Source organism: Pocillopora verrucosa, chromosome 11 (genome assembly GCF_036669915.1).
Source record: "Pocillopora verrucosa isolate sample1 chromosome 11, ASM3666991v2, whole genome shotgun sequence".
Classification (NCBI taxonomy): Eukaryota; Metazoa; Cnidaria; class Anthozoa; order Scleractinia; family Pocilloporidae; genus Pocillopora; species Pocillopora verrucosa.
In genome coordinates, this window is record NC_089322.1 from 20,435,416 (window position 1) to 20,457,814 (window position 22,399).

Here is a 22,399-nt window from a genome sequence, read left to right on the forward strand (position 1 = left end):
CCGGCTATGGACTAAGGACTTTCATAAAATATCAAAGTTTCACATTTCTGGCTCTCCTGTTATAATTAAGCTTCTCTTTCTTTGTTCTATTCTTCCATATTTACTTTCTCGTCTTACTTCTTTGTTATTTTTCGCTTGTTTCTGTTAGTATTACTCAATCTTTCGTTGTTGTTGTTGTTTTGTCGTGGGAGGGGTAGAGGGTAAAGTTTTTTAAATCACATGACAGTAAACCCTTGTAGACCCGACCGTTTGAACTGCTCATGCGCTGTAGTTGTCAACTCACGTACACTCCAGTCGGCGAATGAACAACATGAAATCAGGGAAATGGCGATGGCAGTATTCACCTCGCGGCCTAATTCTCATCCTTTTGAGGAAAGGAGAGTTCCTTTAACGGAGCCGGTAAAGATAGGACGTTCAGTAGCGAAGAGTAGACCAGCCACAAACAATTGTATCTTCGACTGCAAGGTCTTGTCGAGGAACCATGCTATCCTATGGTATGAAGACGGGAAGGTCAGTGAAATAAATGGATTATCATAACTGTGATGTTTACATCGAGACATTATAACTGTTGTCTGCAAAGCTCTTTCAGCTAACTAGAAAGTAATTTAAATCTTTTAAATTGCACAATACGATTTAATCTTGAAATCCTGAGTAGTGATGTAAGTGGTTGTTCAATTTAAAGAGTAACGTTTTCAACCAATTCAATGACATTGGTGTTTCGCCGCTGAGAGATGATACTAAAACTTCTTTGTCGAGAGAAAGATTCTTCCTTTAAAAGTAACAAATAAAAGTTAATCTCAAGGGTCCTTGTTACATGTATTATTGCGTGAATTTTTCCGGAAACACAACTTGTGATTATTTTCGACTTGTCACATGCTACTTACACGTTAGCTGTATTGATCTTTGATCGAGAAACTTTTTTGTGTGGTTTTCTTTTTCTTATTGGCAAACCACCTTCGATTTAAAAGCACAAGTGGAGATAATCGTCTAAACGCTTCGTCAGATAAACTATCCCTTCCAAAAGATTATGTGTTTTGGAATTTAATTAATTTAAAGGTTATATGTTGAGAATTTGTTTCTTTTGTAATGCAGTCTTGTTTGAAATTCAAAAATTTATTTGATCGTAGTATGTTCTGTGGCATGCTTTAATCGTGTGATTTCAGTTTCATTGCCGAACTGTAAACGAAATTGTTCTTCTCTGCTAAAAAGTTTGCCTTATTTGGTTCACATCCTCCTACTCTTTCCTGTCTAAGTTGGAGGTGTCAACAAACTTGTCTGAACCGCAGCGGAAATGCTTTCATTCAATTTGAGTAAATACCATTTTGTTTGTTCAAAAAATTGCTAATTTTCAAATGTATATGCAGGCTGAAACACATCATTTTGTTTGACAAACATTTTAATGAAAGTTACCCGGGGTATGTTCTTGCAAAGCAACTAAAACTTTCAAATGAAAAAAAGTTATTCTGATATAAGAATTTCATTGTTTACATTTCTTTACAGTTTCAACCAGTTGGAGGTACACTCAACATGTAAATTTACACAACTGCTCATCAAATAAACTGCATAGTAGAGGGGAATAACAGTCTTAGTTAATCGTGTTTCCTGTTTCCTTTGATTTATTGCCCATGAATAGAATGAACTTGACCTGTAATGAAATGTAGCAATGCAAAAGTGCTGTGCCTCATTTACAGCTGATCAGGCATATCATGATATCAGTCAAAATTATCAAAACATTTGTTTTAAAAGCATGAAGTGGCCATTGATACCTGTATGTTGCAAACCAGCTTATCCTTGTATTTAATTCAGTATTCATAATATTAATTGGTTGTCTAAAAGCCTAGAGAATGTTGTATTGATCTAATATAGTCAGTAAATACAGTAAAGAGATGATGTTATGTGGTTACTTAAATGACAACAGCAAGGTACAGTCATACCAGCAAGTTCTAATTTTTCAATGAAAAATTGTCCAATGTATGGTGGAGTCCAAAATAATATCCCAGTTAACAAAGTCTGGGAAAAATGATAGGGTAGAATTTCCATCAGAATTTTTTGTCACAAAAAAAAGTACCCTTGGCAAGTTTCCTTGTGTAGTCACTTATACTAACAAATTGTTCTCAGCAAGTTTTGCTTGAGCAGGTTTCTATATTGATAATTTGACATGTGTGATTTTAAGCTAGAGGTCTTTTGGAAAAAAACTGTGGTAAATATATTTTCGCATAAGGACTGCTTAAGAATACTTGACAAGAGAAAAACAAAGAAAATAATTTGGTAGAGTGAATTCTGCTCTCATTAACTATATTTACAATGATACATGTTGATACATTCATTATAGGTATCTTTAATATGTGTTCATTTTAACTCTGCATCCTTCTCACAGCTTCTGTCAGTGGTTTTTTTTCTAAAAAGGACTGACACAACCAGATGATATGTTTTGAATCTCCAAGAAACTCTGCCCATTGTTACATTATTCTGTAGATACATTTGTCTTTCTGAATACATGAACTAATTGAAAGTCACTCAACACAATGATTACCCATCTGAGACAGAAATTTAAACCTTGTTGTGAATAACTTGTGTGTTTATGAATTGCAGATTTTAGCATCATTGAGTAAATTTTATGAATCTCAGACTATGTTATTCATTGATATTAGCTGATATTTGAAATATAATATAAATGATTTTGTTGTTTCAGTTCTTCTTGCAAGACACAAAAAGTAGCAATGGAACTTTTGTGAACAATGTGCGGCTTAGCAAAGGGTCAGAGGAGAGTGAGCCAAAGGAGTTAAAGTCTGGGGATATTGTTCAGTTTGGAGTGGATGTAGTAGAAAACTCTAAAAAAGGTTAGAGATTTTGCTTAACTTTGTAAGATTCCATGTTTTATTTTTAAGAGTGGCAGTGCTGTGCAGAAGGAGACTTAGAGTCGGTTATTAAGATGAAGCCTAACCAAAATCATGGTCTTACACAATCAGTGGGTCTCAGGCTTTCTATCTAAAAGGATTGATTTAATTAAATAATTGTCCTTGCACTGTAAGATTTCTGTCGTCTTTACACTTTTCACAAACATAAATGTTCAGATAAAAGGTCTAGCTGAATTGAGGATTGATTGGGATGCAGTTTTGTTAAACAATGGCTAAGCTTTTTTCTAAATAATCAGATCTTAGTGTTCCAAAACCTGGATTGAAGGGTTTAAGGTGTAGGCTCATAGTCGTGTGTTATTAGACAAGATATCTAACTATGATAGCCCTTCTCTCCATCCAGGAGTATAAAGAGGTGATAAAACTGACAAAATGTTCATATTTGGACTTAATGTCTTTTTTATTTATTGGTTCTCAGTAACTCATGGCTGTATTGTGGCCACTGTGACCCTGTTTCTACCTGATGGAAAAGAAGCAACCAAGTAAGTCATGGTTGTCAGGCTGTGGTTATTATAAGCTCAGTAAGGGTTACACATCAATCAATTCAAACTTTTACATCCACTTCCCCCCCCCCCTCTCCTCCCCCCCCCACCCTCCACACAAGTCCAGACATTTTAACTTTCACTGACAAAAATGTATCAGATACTACTGCTTTCTGTGGCATTTTCTGCCATTTTAGTGTTGAAGATAGTTTATAACACAACAAAATATATCTTTTTCAAATCAAATATAGTAGTAGACAGTTGAAAGCAAAGCAGAAGTACTAGTTAGAGAAAAAAACACTTAACTACATTTATTAATGAAAATGAACACACATCAGAATGGTGGGGGTTTGAGAGACATTGCACTCATTGATAACTTGATTATGATTTAACTTGTTGCAGGAGTGGTGTTCCCAGAAGCTTGTTTGCATTGGTATGTTGTTAAAGGGCAGTTTTCCTTTAATCCTTTACTCTTAAGATAAACTAATAAATAATTTTCTTTTATCACCAGTCAAGATGTAGGGTGATAGCAGTGATAGTATTGATAGCATTATCCAACCTTTGAATAACTAGGCGCCAGTAGTTTAAAGAGCAGATAGCACTATCCAATGGATGAATGGTCATCCAGTGGATAAGTAGTAATAAAACATACTGATTATTAAATATTGATTAGAATTAATAATATTAAATATTAATTTAATTCTTAAATTCCTATAATGTTGTTTCTGCTCTCACAACAGAATGAAAATGGCATCCAAGCACAAGAAATATGGCAGTTATCCCAGTATTTACAGGTAAATGTAAAGCAGTATATCATGTTTGATCAGTGTGTCCTTATTATTTGCCATTCTTGGGTTGATAAGTGAAATTTTCATGCAAAAAAAAAAGTCACTTGTCTTGTAGTTATTTTAATGATAAAATTCAATTTCTCATTACCTCTTTTTTTTTGTTTGACAGGATGCGCTCTACAGAGAACAAATGCTGGAAAACAAACTGGCAAATCTTCAGAGACTTATATCAGACTCAAAAGGAGCAGTGGAGGACAACACCCAGGTAGTTGCTTATGGCATTGGTGTGTGTTTCCTTAGGATATCTTGATGGCTATGCCTTACATGTATACTGTACTCTGAATTTTGAAGTTGCATGGACATGCATCTTTGATTTTTTCCTTTTCAGTCATTTGCTCAAGAGGACAAATTGCTGTCAAGATTAGAGATTTTGGAAAACCAGCTGGAAACTTTAACAAAGGTAAAGTATGGAGCACCATGTGTTGACAACAAACATTTGATGTATTACATTAATGGTCAAAGTGAGGATTTTTCAAGTAAGCTTGTTGAGTATGTGGACACAGGAAAATTAAGATGGCATTTATCTTTTCCAGAATTTAAATGAAGATGACATAAAAAAAGAACTGCTTGTTCTCCAAGAGGAAAGACACAATTATGAGATGAGGGCAAAGGTGGGTGTTTTGTGTCAGATTTTGATTTTGATTTTTATCCTGAGACATTGTGGCCTTAGGGTTAGAGCACTGGACTCCAATTTGAGGGTTCAGGTTCCAGACCTGGCCAAGACATCTCTTCCAGGAGGGGGAAGAGAGGAGTGATACTCCCAGTCACTTCATGCTATGGAAACTGGGATTGGTTCCAGCTGTATGACTGTGCAACTGGACATACTGATTAGTATAGACTTAACCTTTTTTTTTTTTTTTTCCTGAACCCCTATGATTTTAGTATACATGTAAACCTTATCATAGGCAAGTATATGTATCTACAGTTTATGGCATTCCTTGCATGAATATAGAAGTTAAGGTGATTTCTTTGTGTTTTTCTTTGCTTGTAGATATGGTGCCTCTGATAACTTACTTTAGATATTGTGCTTTGTCTCTCCTAGGAGTCACTCAAAAAAGTGTTGCAGGAAAAATTAGAAGCTATTCAAAAATTAACTGAAATAGAGGTAACTGATAGTTGAAGTGCATTTTATTGTGTAGAGCCAATGGAAAAATGGTTGTTAGTACACATGTGAAAAAGCTTTTTATGTAAGTTGTACCTTTTGTTCTATAAATTCTAGAAATCATGTAACAATGCTGAGGATGAATGTCTTCATTTCAAGTCCTTATATGAAAGATCACAGCAAGAACTTAAAGATTTGGCTGAAAAACACAAGCAGGTAAGGGAATGGTGTCACCCCTGTTATGTTTTTCATTGGTGCCAGTCAACTTTACGTAATCCATATAATCTTATAAAGCTCAGTTCCTTACTGTGGTGGTAAATCTCACTGGTGTTATTCTAACCCTTGTGTAAACTTCTCTCAGACTTACATTGTAATATCTTCTTAACTTGCCAGAGATTACAAGAAATGCAGAGTCTTCAGGATCAAGTTGAGGAAGCTGAAAAGAGACATTCTGCAGTTGAAGAGCAGGTTATTTAATTGTGAAAATGTTTTGTTAATTTGAATGTAGTTAACCATGCATTGTGTTCAAACTTAAAACAACAAAATAAAGGCATCTGAAATGCTCAAAAGTTACCGATAAAGTCTAAGCCTACAAAGTGATGCCTGGTTTGATCATGATGACATTGCAGGTTCATTGGTGTATCGCATAAAGAGACCAAATTTTTACCAACCAAGAATTTTTTGACCTATGCTTTTATGTCACTAGAACAGCCTACAGTGACTACAGCTTTAAAAGAAAAAAAATCATTAGGAAATGGCTATTCCTCTTAGATCTTACCTTGAATTGTTTCTTACTACAATGAAACTTTTATTATCTCTTTTTGATGTACAGGTAGCTCCTGGCATTTTGATATGTGACATTTTTTTCACCTTTAGGAGAGGTTTAAAAAGCTTCCTTTCTTGTATCAACCTCATACAGCCTGACATCAGTGTGCAAGTTCTCTATACATTTTCTATAATTGTATTGGGAGAATTTGTCTAACAATCAAGAGCCTCGAGGGTTTATGATCATTTCTTTTATTGTCATGACCCTAATGTTTGATTCAAGGATGGTACTGTTGGGAGAAATTATATGCTTTATCTCTCTCAGGGGTATAATAGGGTGAATGTCTTTTTTTTCCCTTTTGTTTTAAACTTTGAATTATGTTTTATTTGTAGGCTCTTCAAGAGAAAACTGAATTTGAAATGAGACTAAAAGAAGCAGAGCTTCGTGAAGCTTCATTAGCTGCACAGGTTTGTTGATATGAAGAAAAGAAGACAGGCTTTGGAAATGTTAAGCATGACTTCTTCAGCAAACAGGAAACAAAAAAATTCAGTCTCTCACGAGCTGCTCACAGCCATTTTCATACTTAGTTAAGATATCTGCATAATTTGTCAACAAGACACTTTTTGCAATTTTGTTCAGGGTTGATGAAAGACAAGTGGAATGTTTAGTCAAGTCAGAGTTCTCCCCTGTCATTTATCATCGGCATAAGCATCATGTTTAAACTCACATTTGTGAGCATTTTTATGACATTGGTCTGTTGCTGTTTTCTGTAACTGTTCATTAGCAAATCCTCAGACTTTGTCATTGGAGATCTTCTAACTTTTGCAAAATAGCAAATACCAATCTTAAATGCTCTCTCAGTGATCGTTTGCTGACCCATTAGAGTGAAAACTTTGTGTGCTTCTAGATTAAAAGTAAAATTTATTCACTACTTTCTATTTACAGAAAGAATCTTTACAAGCAGAATGTGATTTTAAGAAAGAACAAGTTGAAGCAATGAAAGGTAAAATAGTTTGTGGCCTCTATCTAAACCAAGATCTATAATTTCTCTACCGATAAAAAGATTGCATGCTCTGTATGACAAATGTCAAACTCCTTGACTCATCAATTTGATCAATGTACCTGCAGTCACTATGATTGAGGGCTTCAACCAAGTTGATTTTAAGACTTCAAAATTGAATATTCCTCTTCAGAGAATTTGGATCAATGCTAGTATCTGAGCAAATGTGCACCTATCCACCCTCCCATCACCTAATAACAAGTAAGGATTAATGTTCGGTTAGGGGAGGGGTGGATGTACAATTGTTCAGATACTGACACTAATCCATTTTGGAGTGTTTCTTAACTTCTCAGCCCCAGTTCAACTCCTCCAACTTCAACTTTGTAGACTAGGCAGTCTTGACTATGCACAATAACAAGTTTAACAAGTCAGTGGTTCTAAGAGGAATTTGACTTCAGTTTCTTCACCGATAAACAGAATTTCAAACAGAATTTGTTCAAACTTAGCAAGGTGTTTCCCCTTTGCCAGCAAAAGTTGGTCAGCCTAACCAATAAATCTGCCTGCCAATTCATTTGCACACACTTATACTTTGACTCTGAAAACAAGAGATAAAAGTACAATAAGAGCCCTTAGAAGATGTTTTTACTCTGCCTGAAATTTGGTTTTGTTGATTGTCATTCTAACCATGTTTTTGGCATGATTTTTAGTTCACATTGATAAAACTAAAGATGAACATCGCCAGCCAGGTGCTGAGTACAAATCACCAGTGATCCAGCTACAAGGTATAATTTTATTTCAATTGCATGACATTGTGATAACAAAATTTATTCTACAGGTGTAGGTAAACTGGCAGCAGGTGTAGGTAAACTGGCAGCAGGTATTACAACTTTGGGGAACTCCTTTGCAGTAACATTGATCTGACTTGGTACCAAAATTAATTACATGCACATGTAAGAGATTAGATGTGGTGTAATTTCCATATCTGCATTATCTGTTCCATCACTCTGACCACATGTTTAGGCAGACATCAGTCTGTGGTTCATGAACTGTTGGCTGAATGCCAGCTTGTTAACTTGTATAAACATTTGAGAGGACTGGGAGAATTTTAACATTCCTAGATGGGTTTTAAGTTGAGCTATCGGCACGAAAGCTCTTGTTCTCAACAAGAGCTTGAAATGGAAAATATGCATTTTTTCTGGTTTGTTTATTTTACAGGTAGGTTGGAAATTTATTAGCTCCATGATATATTTGCCTTTCCTGTGAATTGGTTTTAATAGTGTTAATTCTTTAAAAGATGGTGAAGAACTTTCAGATACATGCACTGTTTCTTCCTTTGGGAACTTTCTATTTCTACCTTTTGATGAATTATAATCTATGAATTTGAGTTAGAGATGGTTAAAAATTTTCTTGATGACTTGTCTGAGTTTTTTGTGAGGAAGCTCGTTGTTAAGGTTGTTCATATATTCTGTTTCTGTCTTCTTCATTATGTACTATGGCTTATTAGCTGTTTAATAAGGAAATGAATATCTTAAGTTTACATTTTTCATCTGAGAAATTAACAATTTGATCTGCAAATTTTATTTATTTCTTTACTTGGATGCTAAAGTATGATGATTTAAAACTTTTTTTTCCAATATTTGAAACTAAATCTTGCTAAGAACAGTTTGACATTGATTATGCAGAATTCTAGATGAATTTTTGTGAAATTGCAGCCAAAATTTTTGCTGGTATCTCAGTATTCCAATACACATTTTTTTAATATGTGCAAACAAAACAGGTACCAGCAGGTACTTATTAGTTGTCATTGTGATACTGTCAACTTTTTTTTCCAAAATAAACCCTTTGAAATTAGTGGATAACTAATCCCTTAATCACCCAGGGATAAAGTGCAATAATAGTTTTATTTTGATTCATTACTTATGATAATCAACATTGATAATCAATGTTTTATCTACTCTAGTACAATGTATATTCATGAATAAGAAGGACTAATGCTCGGAAACATAGAATTTTGTTGTATAACTGATATACTAAATTTTTATGAGAAAAATCTGATTTGCTCAAAAACCTAGTTTTATCTTGCTGGTAAAATTACAAGGAGATGTGCAAAACACTTTAAAAGCAATGAATTATAGTTAATGTTGATTTTAGGTAAAGACATGAAAATTCATTTTGTAGGGATGTAGGGTCAAAACAAGAAAAATCTTCTCTAAACCATTGGCCTGCAGCTCACAATTTGCAAAATTTTCCTCAAGACTATTTTACTTGTTAGCTGGTTTATTGGGTTTGAGTGAAGTAAAGAAAAATGTAAAGTAAATTGTTTTGTGTTCTCAGTCAAGTTTGCTCTGAACTAAAACAAAAAAAAACTGTGAACACTTTGACATGATGCTACCAGGTCGAGTATGTGCTGATTAATAAAAGTTAAGTTCAAGATGTATGCAAACCTCAAAACCAGGGACTAATCACCACTTGTTTTCTGTTTAGTTTTCAACAGCTGATCTGCCTTTTCATTGAATTACAACACTCCATCAGTGTTTCTGGTGTCTGTTGTTTTTATGAGTTTCGTCGCATAAAAACTCTCCATGAAGAGAATGAGTTTGATAATTAAAAATATTTGATTTGCTTTGATTTTTGCTTTGACAGTATTTCTTGCATGTTCCTTATTTGTTGGTATTTGTAGATGAAACTGTCATTGAGACTGTTGATGTAAATGGAACAAGAGAACTGGAATCAGTACCAGAAAGTTTGGATGGTGGTGAGTTGTACAGTTCATACATGTCTTGACATTTATAGCAATTGTTGGCCCAGGAACTTGTCCTCAATAGTCTGAGTGAAATTTTAAACTGCAAGCTAAATGGAATAGACAAATATGTTGTGGAAAGAGTGTTCTTTAACCCTGAAACTCTATTAGTGACCAAGAGAAAGTTTCTCCTTACATTATCAATACAATACCAAGCAGATAGGTGAGGAGAACAACCAAAAAAAATCAATTAAGGGATTATTAGCTGATTGCTTACCAAATTCTTGGAACTTACATCATAAGAACTGTTTGAGACATTATAAGGAGCTTATCAATGAGATCTTGGAAGTGAAATGGTTAAGGTTCTAGCTCTTTTAATCATAAACCTCTGCGGCGTACTTAACTCTCCATTTTCTGCCCTTGTGACAATTCTTGATGGAGGCAGCAGTTGTTTTTCAGATCCCTTTCCTTCTCAGGTTGTTACATAAACCCTCTGAAGAACATACCCAAGTACTTTACATGATTAGACTTTAACCTATTTTCTCTCTGTATCGCATTTGGCCCAGCAAAATAATGTAGTTTAAAATTGTTAATTTTTTTTTTGATTCTATTTCTTTACAGAAGATGCAATAGAACTGGAAAACATGGAGGACAGTGATCAATCAAACACAGATGATGTTAAAATCCTACAAGGTAAGTTATGATGTAGAGTCCTCGAGATACTAAACGTAGAGTGTAGTTTCACCATTCTTTTGTCTGTTAAACCTTGAAACATATACACGTAATTTTTTTCCCTCACAGTTCAAGTTGAAAATCTCCAAAGTGAAGTTAGTGAAAAAGAAAGGGTTCTGAATTCTCTTCTAGGCAATTTTGAATTAGAATTGTAATTCAGAGATATGACCAGGTATCATTTTTACTCGTGGAAACGCGCAGGGGGATTCGATATGTAAATTGTCTCTCGCTTCATCCAGGATTACAACTGGGTACTGGCGAATTTTCAGGACCCAGATGAGATGCTGTGGGGGGCGGGGTGGTGGTAACCTAGGGGTAATTACTCTTGGCTAGTTATTGATAAATGGTTCATGTGTTGCCTTGTTATTTTTCATCAATTCCTTTTTTTCCCCCTTTTTTTCGTAGGCGAGTTAGAAAAGTCACAACTAACTGCGAAGGAAGACAATGAAAAGATTCGCTCACTTGAAGGTACGATGTGGCTAAAATCGTTTTTTTTTTTTTTTCAAATTTCTTTCTCTCCCCAGCCTAGACAATCAAAATATCGTGTTTCTTTCTTCTATTACAGAGCAAGTGGTGGAGCACCATCTTCAGGACATTGATAATCTGTCCATTCCAAGTGACATCGGCGATGATGAAGGAGACCATTTTGATGCCTCTCAGCCTGTCGCTAGTAAGTGGTGTTTATTTTTTCATTTTCCTATCCCCTTTTACAATGTTGTCACATAGGATTTCGTAAATTTCATCCAAATGGAAATTTCCGCCATCTCGAAGCACAAAAATTGTATCAGCTAAACAGCGCTCCCTTAAAGTATTCGGTGTATGCAGTAATTCAATTCTTTTTTCTGTGAACAGATCATGATGACCATGAAATAGATAAGATAGATAACAGAAACTTGTCCGATGAGATGGATCTTGTCAAAAGACTTTATGGTAAGAAAAGAGGCATATGCTATTCTCTGTATTGGTTTCAAATAGCTTGACTTGCAGTGTATTGTACCTTCATCTTGATACGGTTAAGGCACTTTGTCCACCAGTTTTTTTTTTTCTCTCTTGGTCCCTGCTGAAGTCTCGTATCAGCAAAAAATTACATGGAAAAACGAGGAATCAAATCAAGAACACACACAATGTATAACCTACAGCTCATAGCTGTGAGAAACAAGACGCAACTCGTAGGTTGTTGTTGCAGATTATTTGAGAGTTCCTTGCGCGTGTTTTAAAAGGAAGTACAGAACATGTTCAAGGAAAACCTGATTAGCTGCGCCTTGCACTAAGAGACTGCGAGCTGGCCTTTAATATGAGTGCTACAGGACGCGCTTTTCTCCGCCCGTGAGAAGATTTGAGAAGAGTCGGGGAGAGGCTCGCTGAGGCTCTGGCACTAATTACCAGTGCTAGACCTCTCGCACTGGCAGGCAACACTTATTATTTCTGCATTATTATTTGCAAATTCGTATTTAGTTTCCTTATTTTGTCAGATCGCATCTGTGAGGTGAAAACCATGGCTGAAGAGAGGCACTTGATGATGATTAGGTGGTCTGGTGAGTAGTGGACATTCATTGAGACGGTGCAAAAAATATTCTCAATCTCACGTCGCATGTTCGTCCAAGGATTGTTTGCAACTTTTATTGTTTAGCATTGCCCGTGACTGTTAAAGGCTAAAAAAAACCAGTCAAGCACTACACAGTCCTGACCTTTGCGCCAGTTTCAGTTGAGTGTTGAAAGTAATCTCGGATTGCATCGGTTTTGCTTTACTTCGCTCTGTGATTGGTTTAGAAAACTCGCGCCGCTCTCTCGACCAATCAGATACAAAACTAAAGCCAATCACGACTTGGTCGCCCGCGTTTTCCCACAGAAACATTGTACACTTCAGGCAGTTTGCTTGTTTTTGAGTCCTGATTGGCTCTTTAGGATATTTTTCTTTCTTCTGATTGGCCATTGTGAGTACTATGATTTTGGGCACTCAGTGGAGGAAAGCGCTCTAATGTACACAAAACTACAATGTCATTAATATTGCTGTATGTGGCTACGTTTTTCCGTGTAAATGCGCTCTAAAAATTACAAATTCTTATAAAAAGTCTTATTTTCTTGTTCTAATTTGTTTCTTAGCTGATAATGATGACGATGACGAAGATGAAATAGTTGCTAATGATGTCACAGCTGAAAAGTCGCATCGAGAGGAAACCTCTGGTCGTAAGTGATGGATTTATTGTTATCGACCTTATAAACGATTTAGAGCGCGTTACTTTCGTCGTAATGTGAGATGCAAGACAGGCTCTATGTGATTTGGTATGTGACGTACGATAGCGTAATGTGAAACATCTTGCGTGTCACAACATTTTTGAGAAGCGTCAATTAATTATACTAGTTTGTTCTGTTACGAGATGCTGATGGCATAACTGACCCAGTTTTCATAACTGACCCAGTTTTCTGGTCGTAAGTGATGGATTTATTGTTATCGACCTTATAAACGATTTAGAGCGCGTTACTTTCGTCGTAATGTGAGATGCAAGACAGGCTCTATGTGATTTGGTATGTGACGTACGATAGCGTAATGTGAAACATCTTGCGTGTCACAACATTTTTGAGAAGCGTCAATTAATTATACTAGTTTGTTCTGTTACGAGATGCTGATGGCATAACTGACCCAGTTTTCAGAACTCTTTTGAATCATGAAATCTGAGCGGTCTGTAAGCTCGACTGTGGAAACCTCTTAAGAAAATTTAATACACTTTCTATGCCTTTTATCTGTGCCTTATCTTTTGTTGTAAGTTGTTACTTACATTAACATGATTCTTTCTGCAGATCAACCACGGAACGCAAGGCAATTGTTGCAAGACAGTTTACACAATGTACAAGACATAAAAGGTAAACAATATTGCATTGTTAGCATGTTTCTTCACAGATATTATGTCGCTGGTAATATATAGTTTCGTGCACTCCTATTGGTCTGAGATTACAACATACATTGCTATTAATACAAATGATTTACGTTTTAATATTATTTTTATTACAAATATTTGACCATTTCCTGTCGTGCGTTAGTAAGCATTAATGTGAGCAACACTATTTGGGTTTAAAATCGTTGTATTTTTGTCGTTTTTTGTAAGAAGCAGTACAAAATTCGGTCCCGTTGAGGGGAAACTTTTCACAATTCGAATACGTAGTGTTTTAGTTGAAAAAAGGAAATTATAAAATTAATAGAATTGGCTTTTATACTTCCGGTACGAAAGAGTTAAAGCCACAACGGAGATTGACAAATTTTCGCGTGCCCATTAGTCCATCTTAAAATTTCTCGATTTGACTTAAAGCTTGTTGTAATTTTCAGGAGAATTCATTGAAATTGGAAGAATCATCGATAATGAACATGAAGAGTCGCAGCATGTGCAAGGTTTGTAAACTCTTACAGTTTATTACATCAGAAGGAAATGATCGTCAACCGTGACAAGCAGGTCCAATATTTCGTATCTATGACGTTTTTAACTCTTTTAGTTTCATGTGTTGCTTTTTAAAAGCGGCAATTCCTTTTCGGATTTGCTGTTGCAAACATGTGGACAGAATTGTTACTGAGTAAGAGATGCAAAATTCAGCTGCATTTTGTCTAGAAAGTTTTCTGTAATTATTGGCGTACATTACCACTTCTCATGGAAACATTTTTCGCTATATTCAGAGGTGGTAGATAAAGGATGCCTTCGTATTGCCGTCGGTAGCAGTAGGAATGACATGCTAATCGAAATGCAGTTTAAGTTATGAGCTTTTTATTTCGTGCGTCAAATATAGTCACTGTATCTCTTCCATTTGGCAATTTGCCTCCCGTTGTGTGTAAAAAAGCACCTGACAATTTTTATTCTACACATGAGCTAATTAATAATGATCGTAAAAAAAACTCTCGAAGGAGAATTCGCTCTAGGGATAGTCGCTCAGATATATTTGTTTTGTTTGCAGGGCAACTGAATGATACCCAACAAGAACTGAAGGAAAATAACGAACTTGTGGTCGAGTTGCAAGGTGGTTTTCAGTTCTTACCAGACTCTTTCTTGTTTTTAGTGTGTTTCTAACAATACCTCGGCAGAGATTTTGTTAAAAGGAGGTGTGGATGGTCACGTATATTCGTGAATTTGTAAAAGTTGCTTTCTATTTGAACAGAGATTACTAGTATTTGTGTCATGTTCGGTCACTGACCTAACTTCCGAGGTCGAGACTTACAGAATAAAGGTAATTAGCACAAGGAGGAGAGGAGACCTTTAGGTTGGAACAAGCAACTGCAGGAAGCGCGGGAAAACGCGGGTGACCGGGGAGTTTTAGATTTACTTGTGATTGGTTGCGAAGGTGGTGCGTGTTTTCTGAACCAATCACATCGATTTTCCTAATGTATCAACGTGTTCTTAACACTGCTGACACTCACAACAGTAACTAATTCATATTTACCACCTCATATTTATTTTGCTGAATGTTTCATATTTGATTTGATTTTATACTTTATTTTATCCTTTTTTATTTTTATTCGGCGTTTTCATCTTATTTCAGAGGAGCTGAAAAATGCGCAGGCTTATACAAAAGACTTCAAACAGCAAATTTTAGACCTGAGAGGTACTTTGCCGTCTCACCGTTACGTTGCTTTGCTTTCTTTCACTCGTTTGACTTCTTGTATTCACATCATTGAAGTTCTCTCATATATTGTGCTCTCTTTACCTTTCCCTTCCCGTCATTTTGTGTAATATGCGCTTTGATTGTACATTTTTGGTCTCGAAGTTATTGTGTATTAAAAACAAGATATATTTATTTTAGAGTAGAATATGGCGCCCTCTCAGTATAGCGGTTTTTCGGGTGCTCGATCAAAATCAAAACTCCCCCAAACCACATGCAGCTACACAGGCCAAGTGAAATACCATCCTTGTCTCAAACGAAACAAGGAAAGTAAAATCTACGATGCATTTTGGTTTTTTTTCCCCCTAAAAAATTAAAGTTTGTTTGCTTTTGATTTTACAGACAAATTACTTGAAGAACAAGAATGCACTCGGAAAAAAGAAGAGTTTGTTGCGCAACTAAAACGTAAGTTAATTGACCTATAACTACCAAAATTCAATTTGCAATTCTCCCTTCTTGCTGCGTTGTGTCCTCTTGTTAATGAGTTAAGAGAAGGTGCTTGTTAATCAAAACTAGGGATTTTTAAAACAGAATTCTGTATATTAATTTTATCCCTCGTTGAATCGATCTTAATGTACAGGAGAACTAAATGAACTGCTACGAGAAAAAGATCTCCTTGCGTTGGAGAAAAAATGCGAACATCACGCAACTGAAACCGCCATCAACAATGCGCGGGAGATGCAGAAACAGGCAGCAAAGAGTGCGAAGGATGCTAGCAAGAACAAAGGTCAGTAATTTCTATTGTTTTGAAGAAATGGGACGTCATTAATGGTCTAGGAAGACTAAAATGATTTCTTTAAATCTGGATTTATTTCAGTGGGGTGTTTAGATATCAGGCTTTTCTTTGCTGCACACAAGGAGTTGTTGTGCCAAGTGATTGAAAATTTTTATGTGGTCGAAAATGTAACAAAATGAAAGAATATTACAGTTTGATTTCAATCAACCTTTTTTTATTGTGGTTACTGTTACAGTGGAGCTGAGTGCAGTCACAGACGATAATCGCATCCTGAAACAAAGAATACAAATCTTGGAGAGCGAGCTGAAAAAGTGAGTCGCAAACTTTTGAGTTTCTCCACCAGGATACCCAAACTCAAGGACGAAGTCGCTCCTTCTTCCTCAATTTCAATCTGTTTCTAGTCGACCTTATCCCATAGGATTGTTACGTCTCTTTCACTGTCGTTTTTTACGACTGCGGAAAAGATCCTTCAATCTAGCGGAGTAATTCTTCGGAATAGAAACTATCAATAGCTAATTCACTCGTCTGATCGTTTTTTTTTCTTTCCATGAACTTAGATACCGCAGGGAAAACAACCGCTTGACCTCTGATCAATCTCGTCTTCAAGCGACGTACCGTGAGATCGAAAACCAGAGCAAATTTTTGAGCGAAAAAATTATGCGTCAACAGGTTTGTGAAGCCCTTGACAATTTTATCGAAGGGTGCTTGTGCTTCCTAATGCGTTTAGGTGGCCTTGTTTTTGGTTAGCGGTATAAGCAGTGTGCTGTTTGTCATTTCAGACTACGCTACAAGGCAAGATTGAAAGGGAAATAACGGAGAAAAAACTCACTGAAGATCAGGTATTTAAATTTGTTATTGACTAAATGGTGCTTTTCAAGATCGGGAATTACGCTTTTATCGCGTTATAATCAATCTCGCTGGATTAATTTCTCTTCGATGACTTTCCAACAATCTTATGAACCAAATCTAATCCAAACTTTGAAATTTTGCGCGAAGAAATTGGCGTGCAACCGGCTAAATTTATCCCTTTGCGCATGACCGAAGTTAGACTGCTGTTATGGAAGACTTCAAACAGGTATACAGCGAAGGAAAGCGTAAAACTGGCGTGTAGCGCGTAAAAAATATGTCACAGGTGTGTTCAATCATATTCATATTCCTCTGATGTGGTTTAGGCCAGTGCCCTCGAGGAGCGACTTCTTGAAACGGAAGTGAAGCTTCAGAAAACGCAAGAGGACGCTCAGAGGAATATCCAAAAGTTAAATGACGCTAATTCACATCTGGTGAGTTTTTCTCTACTTGTAATCCCTTCACAAAAGTGCAACTAGAGCTAATCTAATCGTTTAGTTTCATTTGCGTTTTACTTCTTGAGAGTCTGCCAGTGCGGCGTAACTTTAATTTCAGCCCCTTTGTCAGTACAAGGTCAATTTAAGCCAAATTTCCCCTCGGAAGCTTACCTTTATGACGAAGTTTCCAAACTTTATATGCACATCGGGTATGCTAGGTTTGAAGCTCAGAAATGAGGCTGCCGACCAAATGAGGCGGCTCAGAGATGGCGTGCGATATTGAAGGATTATAAGTGCTTTTGCTCAGGAGTGCTATTGTACCTTGCCGAGCGATCGCCGGCTCAAACCAGCCAGTGGTCGCCCCTTTTTCGTCTGGCGCCTAACGACAACCCTGGGCAGGTAAACTCATGGGAGTAGCTTAAGGTTTGATCGCATTCAGTTCCGGAATCATATTCTTATGAAGTGTCTTCTGGATTTTTTTTGTTTTCAGTGGACGTACATCAAGGCTGGTTTGGTGGCATTTATCGCGTTCATTTTGGCATACGCTCTTGGTCTTATTGAACTACATCCAGGTGGAACAACTAGTGTTCTCTGGAGTTAACGAATGTTTCCTCTAGTTAGCGTATACTTTGTACTATTGCAACCAAGACGTTTCATTCTTTTGAAAAAGAAAATTTTGGCGTTCTTTCGGACGTATCTAGTGCGTTACTTTATATACAAGCTTTGCGTGACAGGGAATCGTGCTGTGACAAGGAAGAGGCGTAGCGTGACGCGCCTGATTTTGTTGGAGGGGATTGCATAATCTTTCGTAAAAGAAAGAAAATTGGATTATTTGGATTATTTGTTTGAAAAAAAAAATTGCCTCCCATAATTATTACTTATTAATGTCAAAATTGGGCAATCCGTTCGTCGCTCCATTTTATTTGATATTGTTCTTGTACGAGTTGGAAACGTTTTATACTGCATGAAACAAAGTTTTGTGTTCCAATCAGGGTGTGCTGCCCTTTCTCTGTCTTTGTCCATCAATGATTACTTTTCTGTTTTCTCGCGGCAATGTTTACTTTCAGGAAATTCTATGTACCCTTAGTCAAGAAAATCATTGAAACTATTTCCATCGAGATAAAAGTCGGTCTAGAGGAGTTTAAATCGAAATGTGTACTTTTGAGTGGGGAACGAGGAGGGGGGGGGGCCTTTTGCAAAAGAACTAATCAGCTCACTTCGTTAAACTCAGATGCCTTTAAAATCTTCTGTTAACACCCGTCGAATGGTATTTTGTCTCGCCTAGGTAACCTTGTGTTTTACAGGTCAATAAACAAATTTTTTTATTAATTTGGCTTTCCTTGGCAAGTTTTATCAAATTCGCTACTTGGCAGATGGCGGGAAAGTAACCTAATGGTATTAGTATTGCTCTATATCAATTCCTCACCAACCAGGTTTGGAAACATTCATTTTAAACGTTTATATTTTATTTCATCATTTCTTTGTTTTTTCTCACTTAAATACCCTCATTTAGTCAAAATAGATGATGGGTTTTCCGTTTCAAACGTATTCTAGATAGTTTGTCATTTGAACTCTTTCGACATCTTCATTAGTGTCGCCGTTTTGCAGCCATCTTTCTAGCAGTCTCGTTATCCCAAACATTGCATATACGGTTATCGATTTCTACGTATCACTAGGATGATCGATTTCGAAATAAAACTGCAGGTTCGGACAAATATTAGACGGACTTTGTCTTTTTCCTTGTGCTCTTTTGGTTGGTTTGTTTTGGATCTTAAGGTCCACACACCGCCAGGATAGTTGCTAATCAATCGCGCAAAGGATCAAGCGGGGAGGAGGGAATACTCATAGTCTAGCTAACAACAAGAACAACCAGAAACTAACGAGCACTCTTCCGGAGACGAGAGTGTTAGATCATACAAAGGACTCTGGTAAACTCCAACTTGGCCGACCAGAGTAACGCGAAGGGTAGCTTCGGTTTGGTGTACCAAATGCTGGTGTGAAGCTTGTGTATAAATCTCTTTGTGGCAGTCGATCAAACCCTGCCTCTAGAAATCCGTTGTGATTGCATGTACACACAGGCGAAGTGTCTACAGTCACAAAGCTGTAACTATAAGGGTGGTCGGTTGAATACGACAGGGGCTTATCTTCTAGTAAAATCCCTTCATCAAGGTAGTCGAATTGATAATGCTGCCTCGCGCATGGCATTTTCTTCTTTCTCCTCCGGCGCGTGCGTGGTGTTGCGTTGGCGCTGACCGCAGTCGACTCCACGCTTCCAATTGTTGAAGTATCCAAGTCTAAACCACCATTTTGCTTGCTCAGCGGCAGAGTCCCTCCATTTCTTACCCCACCCCTGTTAGGATACTTGTTAGCTTTTACGTTCTCTTGGATGATCTGCTCATCAACGACACTGTATACAGTGGAGAGAGGAAACAACATTACTACTTAATAATTGGGACGACTTGGCTCCTGGTCATAGTACCCTTCTTCCCTTAAGTCAAGTACCCCCCCCCCCTTTTTTTGAGGGTCCACAGGTACATTCGTATCTCGAGTGGAGAAGTATTCTCCCAAACCGTTATACTCGTGGATGGAAAGAGGCTCTGGGAAGCGACCAGGGCTAGAACCCAGACCTTTCGGTTCGGATTCCAGCGCGCGAAACGTACTTGTACCATGTCTGCAAGCTCCTTGATACTCTCAACAAAATCGGCATTTCATGAACACTTCGACGACATGAGAAAAAATTTAACGATTTAAGCACGAACGTAAATAAACTAGAGAGTAAAAGGAGCGTTACCTTCGGAGATGATTGTCATAGACGAGGAAGACAATAGCCAAAAGCCATAGCAGCAAAAACAGAAGTGGAAATAGAATCAGGCACACTGCTTCTGCGCTTGAGATCTAAATGAGATCACACAGTTGGTTACGTGATTAGAACAGTAAAATCAATATCTTCAAGTAAATAACGATTTCCAGCAATGGCCCCTCTTCGAGACTCCCACAAAGGTCTGGCGCTCGAAACGAAAATATTTTTAAGTAATTCCCACAGCAATTGATTAAACTTTTTCAGAAAGTGAAGAGATTTTACAGATTATTGCTGTGTTTACTACCTCTGAATCGGATGGGGCCCCTGAAAGGCACAATTACTCCTACAAGGGAGGGGATTGGGGAGAGGGTGGCTGTGAAATTCTACCTTGAGTATGCGCGCTACGTCCTCCGTATTTTCAGGATCATAGTAGCAAGAAAATGTATTGTTAACCTGAAAAACAGAAACAATTTTAGTGTTACTTTTCAAGGACTGGTTAAGATTTCAATAAAGAGCAAAAAAATTGGAAAAAGAGGCAAGGGTTAAGGGTGAACAGTTAGCTTCTCTGCTCGAGGCTAAAATTGTTCCGGTACCTATAAGTTGCCTGTACTAAGTTATCTTCACTAGACATTAATTTATATTCGAAATATCTTTTGGAAAGCTTTCTTCGACTACTGTCAACTTTTTTTTACATGAAAATTGGAGGGTTGTCCAATACACCCAAACTGAAATTTGATGCCATCATCATTGGTGATGGTCGTTTTATGATCAGGTAGAGATTAGCGAGAGCATTTCTTCTTTACCGAATCGATCGAATCAAGTTAATGCCAGTTCAAACAATATCAAACCCCTTAACTATATCTCACCGTTCCGTACAGCTCCATGTATGTTGGCACACAGTCCTCCATGGTTAAATCAGAGTTCCAAGCACATGAGCTGTACCTTCCGAACAGGTCACTGTTACCAAACGTAAAAGAACACTGTAAAGGAAAAGAACGGAGCATCAAGTTCAATTATCATCCAAGGAAGGGGACAAAAGTGTCAAAATATCCAAGAGTGCTGCTCTGGTTTTCAGGCGATCGTTATTGGCGCTTCGGCACGAGTGATTCTTCGAAATTATGAGACCATGAGCAACGGACTGATAATTAGTACCGGACCCCTGCAGGCCCTGCAGCGCTAATAATGAGGGCTCTAGTTTTCCCTCACTACGCTCTATCATTGGTTAAACAAAAATTGTAACACTTTCTCGACCAATCAGATGACATCTTCTGCTTCTGGTCCTTTACTAGCTGTACTACGGTAAGATGGAAGTATTTACTGAGAGCGCCTCAATGGCTCCATGTAAAATCTACCCCCTCCCTCCTCCCCCCCCCCCCTTAGTTTGACATGGAATAAGCAGTCAACAGGCTTGACTTTGTGAAATAGGAAGGAAAGAAACCACGAAGGGATCTGGGAGAGGTCTGGAGAGGAATAACGTCCAGAGAACTCCTTACCAGGCGACACTCTCTTCGCTTACTGTGTTGTTTCGTGGGCGCATTTTTGTCCCCTATGCCCAGGATGGAAGCTTTCAACAGGTAGATTTCAGACCATTTCTCTTATCAATTATGGAAATCTGAAAACTCTACACCTTCAATTAGAGTATCAGGGGAATTTTTGTACTCAAAGTTCTTTACGGAAACGCAAGTTCTACAACCTTTTCGCAGTAAGCTAAAGCTTGCTCGTTTTCCATGAGAACCGCTTCAAACTTTGCTGTTTGGCCAACATCGTACATCACCTGAAAAGATTCGCAGCACATCATAAGTAATCTGAATTATTTTAAGAAGCATTTCTCTCAGGAGCCTAACGAAGAAGCTTGAGAAAAGCCCAACAAATTCCGTGAAAATTAATTTTTTTCGATGGAATTTTATCACCTTGCCTCGATTTCAAGTGATGGATCTAGTTCGCCTTCGCCGTTGATCAAAGACAACGGGCAGCGCCTACACCTTTAATTAGAGTATCGGGAATTTTTAAAGAGTAATAAAAAATAGCACTCGTTCACCAGCTTGTCACGCAAATTGCGTAACGCTAAATTTTTACATCGATTTTCTCAAATTCCCCCTCTTCTGTGTTCCGCTGGTAAGAGTAATGCAGCCCCTTGGATGGTTTTCAATAAAAACATTCATAAACACTATCCTATCTTGCGATATACCAAATACTTACGAAAACTTTGACGCAGGGGCCAAATTTCTCTGTTCGGTGACTACAGGAACCCTCTTGAAAAAACTCTACATGAGTTACCACGCAATCGGTAGAAACTAATCCTCTGCCTGTTTGAGAGTCGAAACAGAGATGTGTTAACACCTTAGGAATAAAAT

General features: G+C 37.3%; 2 protein-coding genes across 3 annotated transcripts; one reads left to right on the plus strand and one right to left on the minus strand.

The window, feature by feature from the left end:
* The first annotated feature begins 256 nt into the window (after positions 1 to 256).
* On the plus strand, positions 257 to 18,965 carry LOC131772838 (sarcolemmal membrane-associated protein). 2 transcript variants are annotated; one of them, XM_066174390.1, is made up of 32 exons: positions 257 to 510; positions 2,693 to 2,840; positions 3,334 to 3,397; positions 3,800 to 3,830; positions 4,138 to 4,191; positions 4,355 to 4,450; positions 4,574 to 4,645; positions 4,779 to 4,856; positions 5,288 to 5,350; positions 5,465 to 5,563; positions 5,741 to 5,815; positions 6,506 to 6,580; positions 7,059 to 7,116; positions 7,821 to 7,895; positions 9,794 to 9,868; positions 10,475 to 10,546; positions 10,991 to 11,053; positions 11,151 to 11,255; positions 11,438 to 11,515; positions 12,058 to 12,120; positions 12,689 to 12,772; positions 13,385 to 13,447; positions 13,908 to 13,970; positions 14,525 to 14,587; positions 15,107 to 15,169; positions 15,569 to 15,631; positions 15,807 to 15,953; positions 16,198 to 16,273; positions 16,520 to 16,631; positions 16,742 to 16,801; positions 17,135 to 17,242; positions 17,736 to 18,965. In XM_066174390.1, the coding sequence occupies exons 1-32, from the start codon at positions 325 to 327 to the stop codon at positions 17,844 to 17,846; spliced, it is 2,643 nt and encodes an 880-aa protein (XP_066030487.1). In that variant the 5' UTR covers positions 257 to 324; the 3' UTR covers positions 17,847 to 18,965. The 2 variants fall into 2 exon arrangements, with proteins under 2 accessions (XP_066030487.1, XP_066030488.1); XM_066174391.1 differs by lacking the exon at positions 15,107 to 15,169.
* Positions 18,943 to 22,347, minus strand: LOC131772818 (uncharacterized). The gene is made up of 6 exons (XM_066174392.1): positions 22,245 to 22,347; positions 21,739 to 21,819; positions 20,912 to 21,025; positions 20,433 to 20,498; positions 20,037 to 20,140; positions 18,943 to 19,652 (listed from the first exon to the last, which is right to left on the minus strand). The coding sequence occupies exons 2-6, from the start codon at positions 21,814 to 21,816 to the stop codon at positions 19,157 to 19,159; spliced, it is 858 nt and encodes a 285-aa protein (XP_066030489.1). The 5' UTR covers positions 21,817 to 21,819; positions 22,245 to 22,347; the 3' UTR covers positions 18,943 to 19,156.
* Between the last annotated feature and the right edge of the window lie 52 nt (positions 22,348 to 22,399).

Coding starts and splice junctions, on each gene's coding strand:
- LOC131772838 (XM_066174390.1), top strand. CDS start 325: ATGGCGATGGCAGTATTCACCTCGCGGCCTAATTCTCATCCTTTTGAG. Junction 11,256..11,437: donor TGCCTCTCAGCCTGTCGCTA/GTAAGTGGTGTT, acceptor TTCTGTGAACAG/ATCATGATGACCATGAAATA. Junction 14,588..15,106: donor ACTTGTGGTCGAGTTGCAAG/GTGGTTTTCAGT, acceptor ATCTTATTTCAG/AGGAGCTGAAAAATGCGCAG.
- LOC131772818 (XM_066174392.1), bottom strand. CDS start 21,816: ATGTACGATGTTGGCCAAACAGCAAAGTTTGAAGCGGTTCTCATGGAA. Junction 21,026..21,738: donor CTTTAGCTTACTGCGAAAAG/GTTGTAGAACTT, acceptor TTTCCTTTACAG/TGTTCTTTTACGTTTGGTAA. Junction 19,653..20,036: donor TATGACAATCATCTCCGAAG/GTAACGCTCCTT, acceptor CACTGTATACAG/TGTCGTTGATGAGCAGATCA.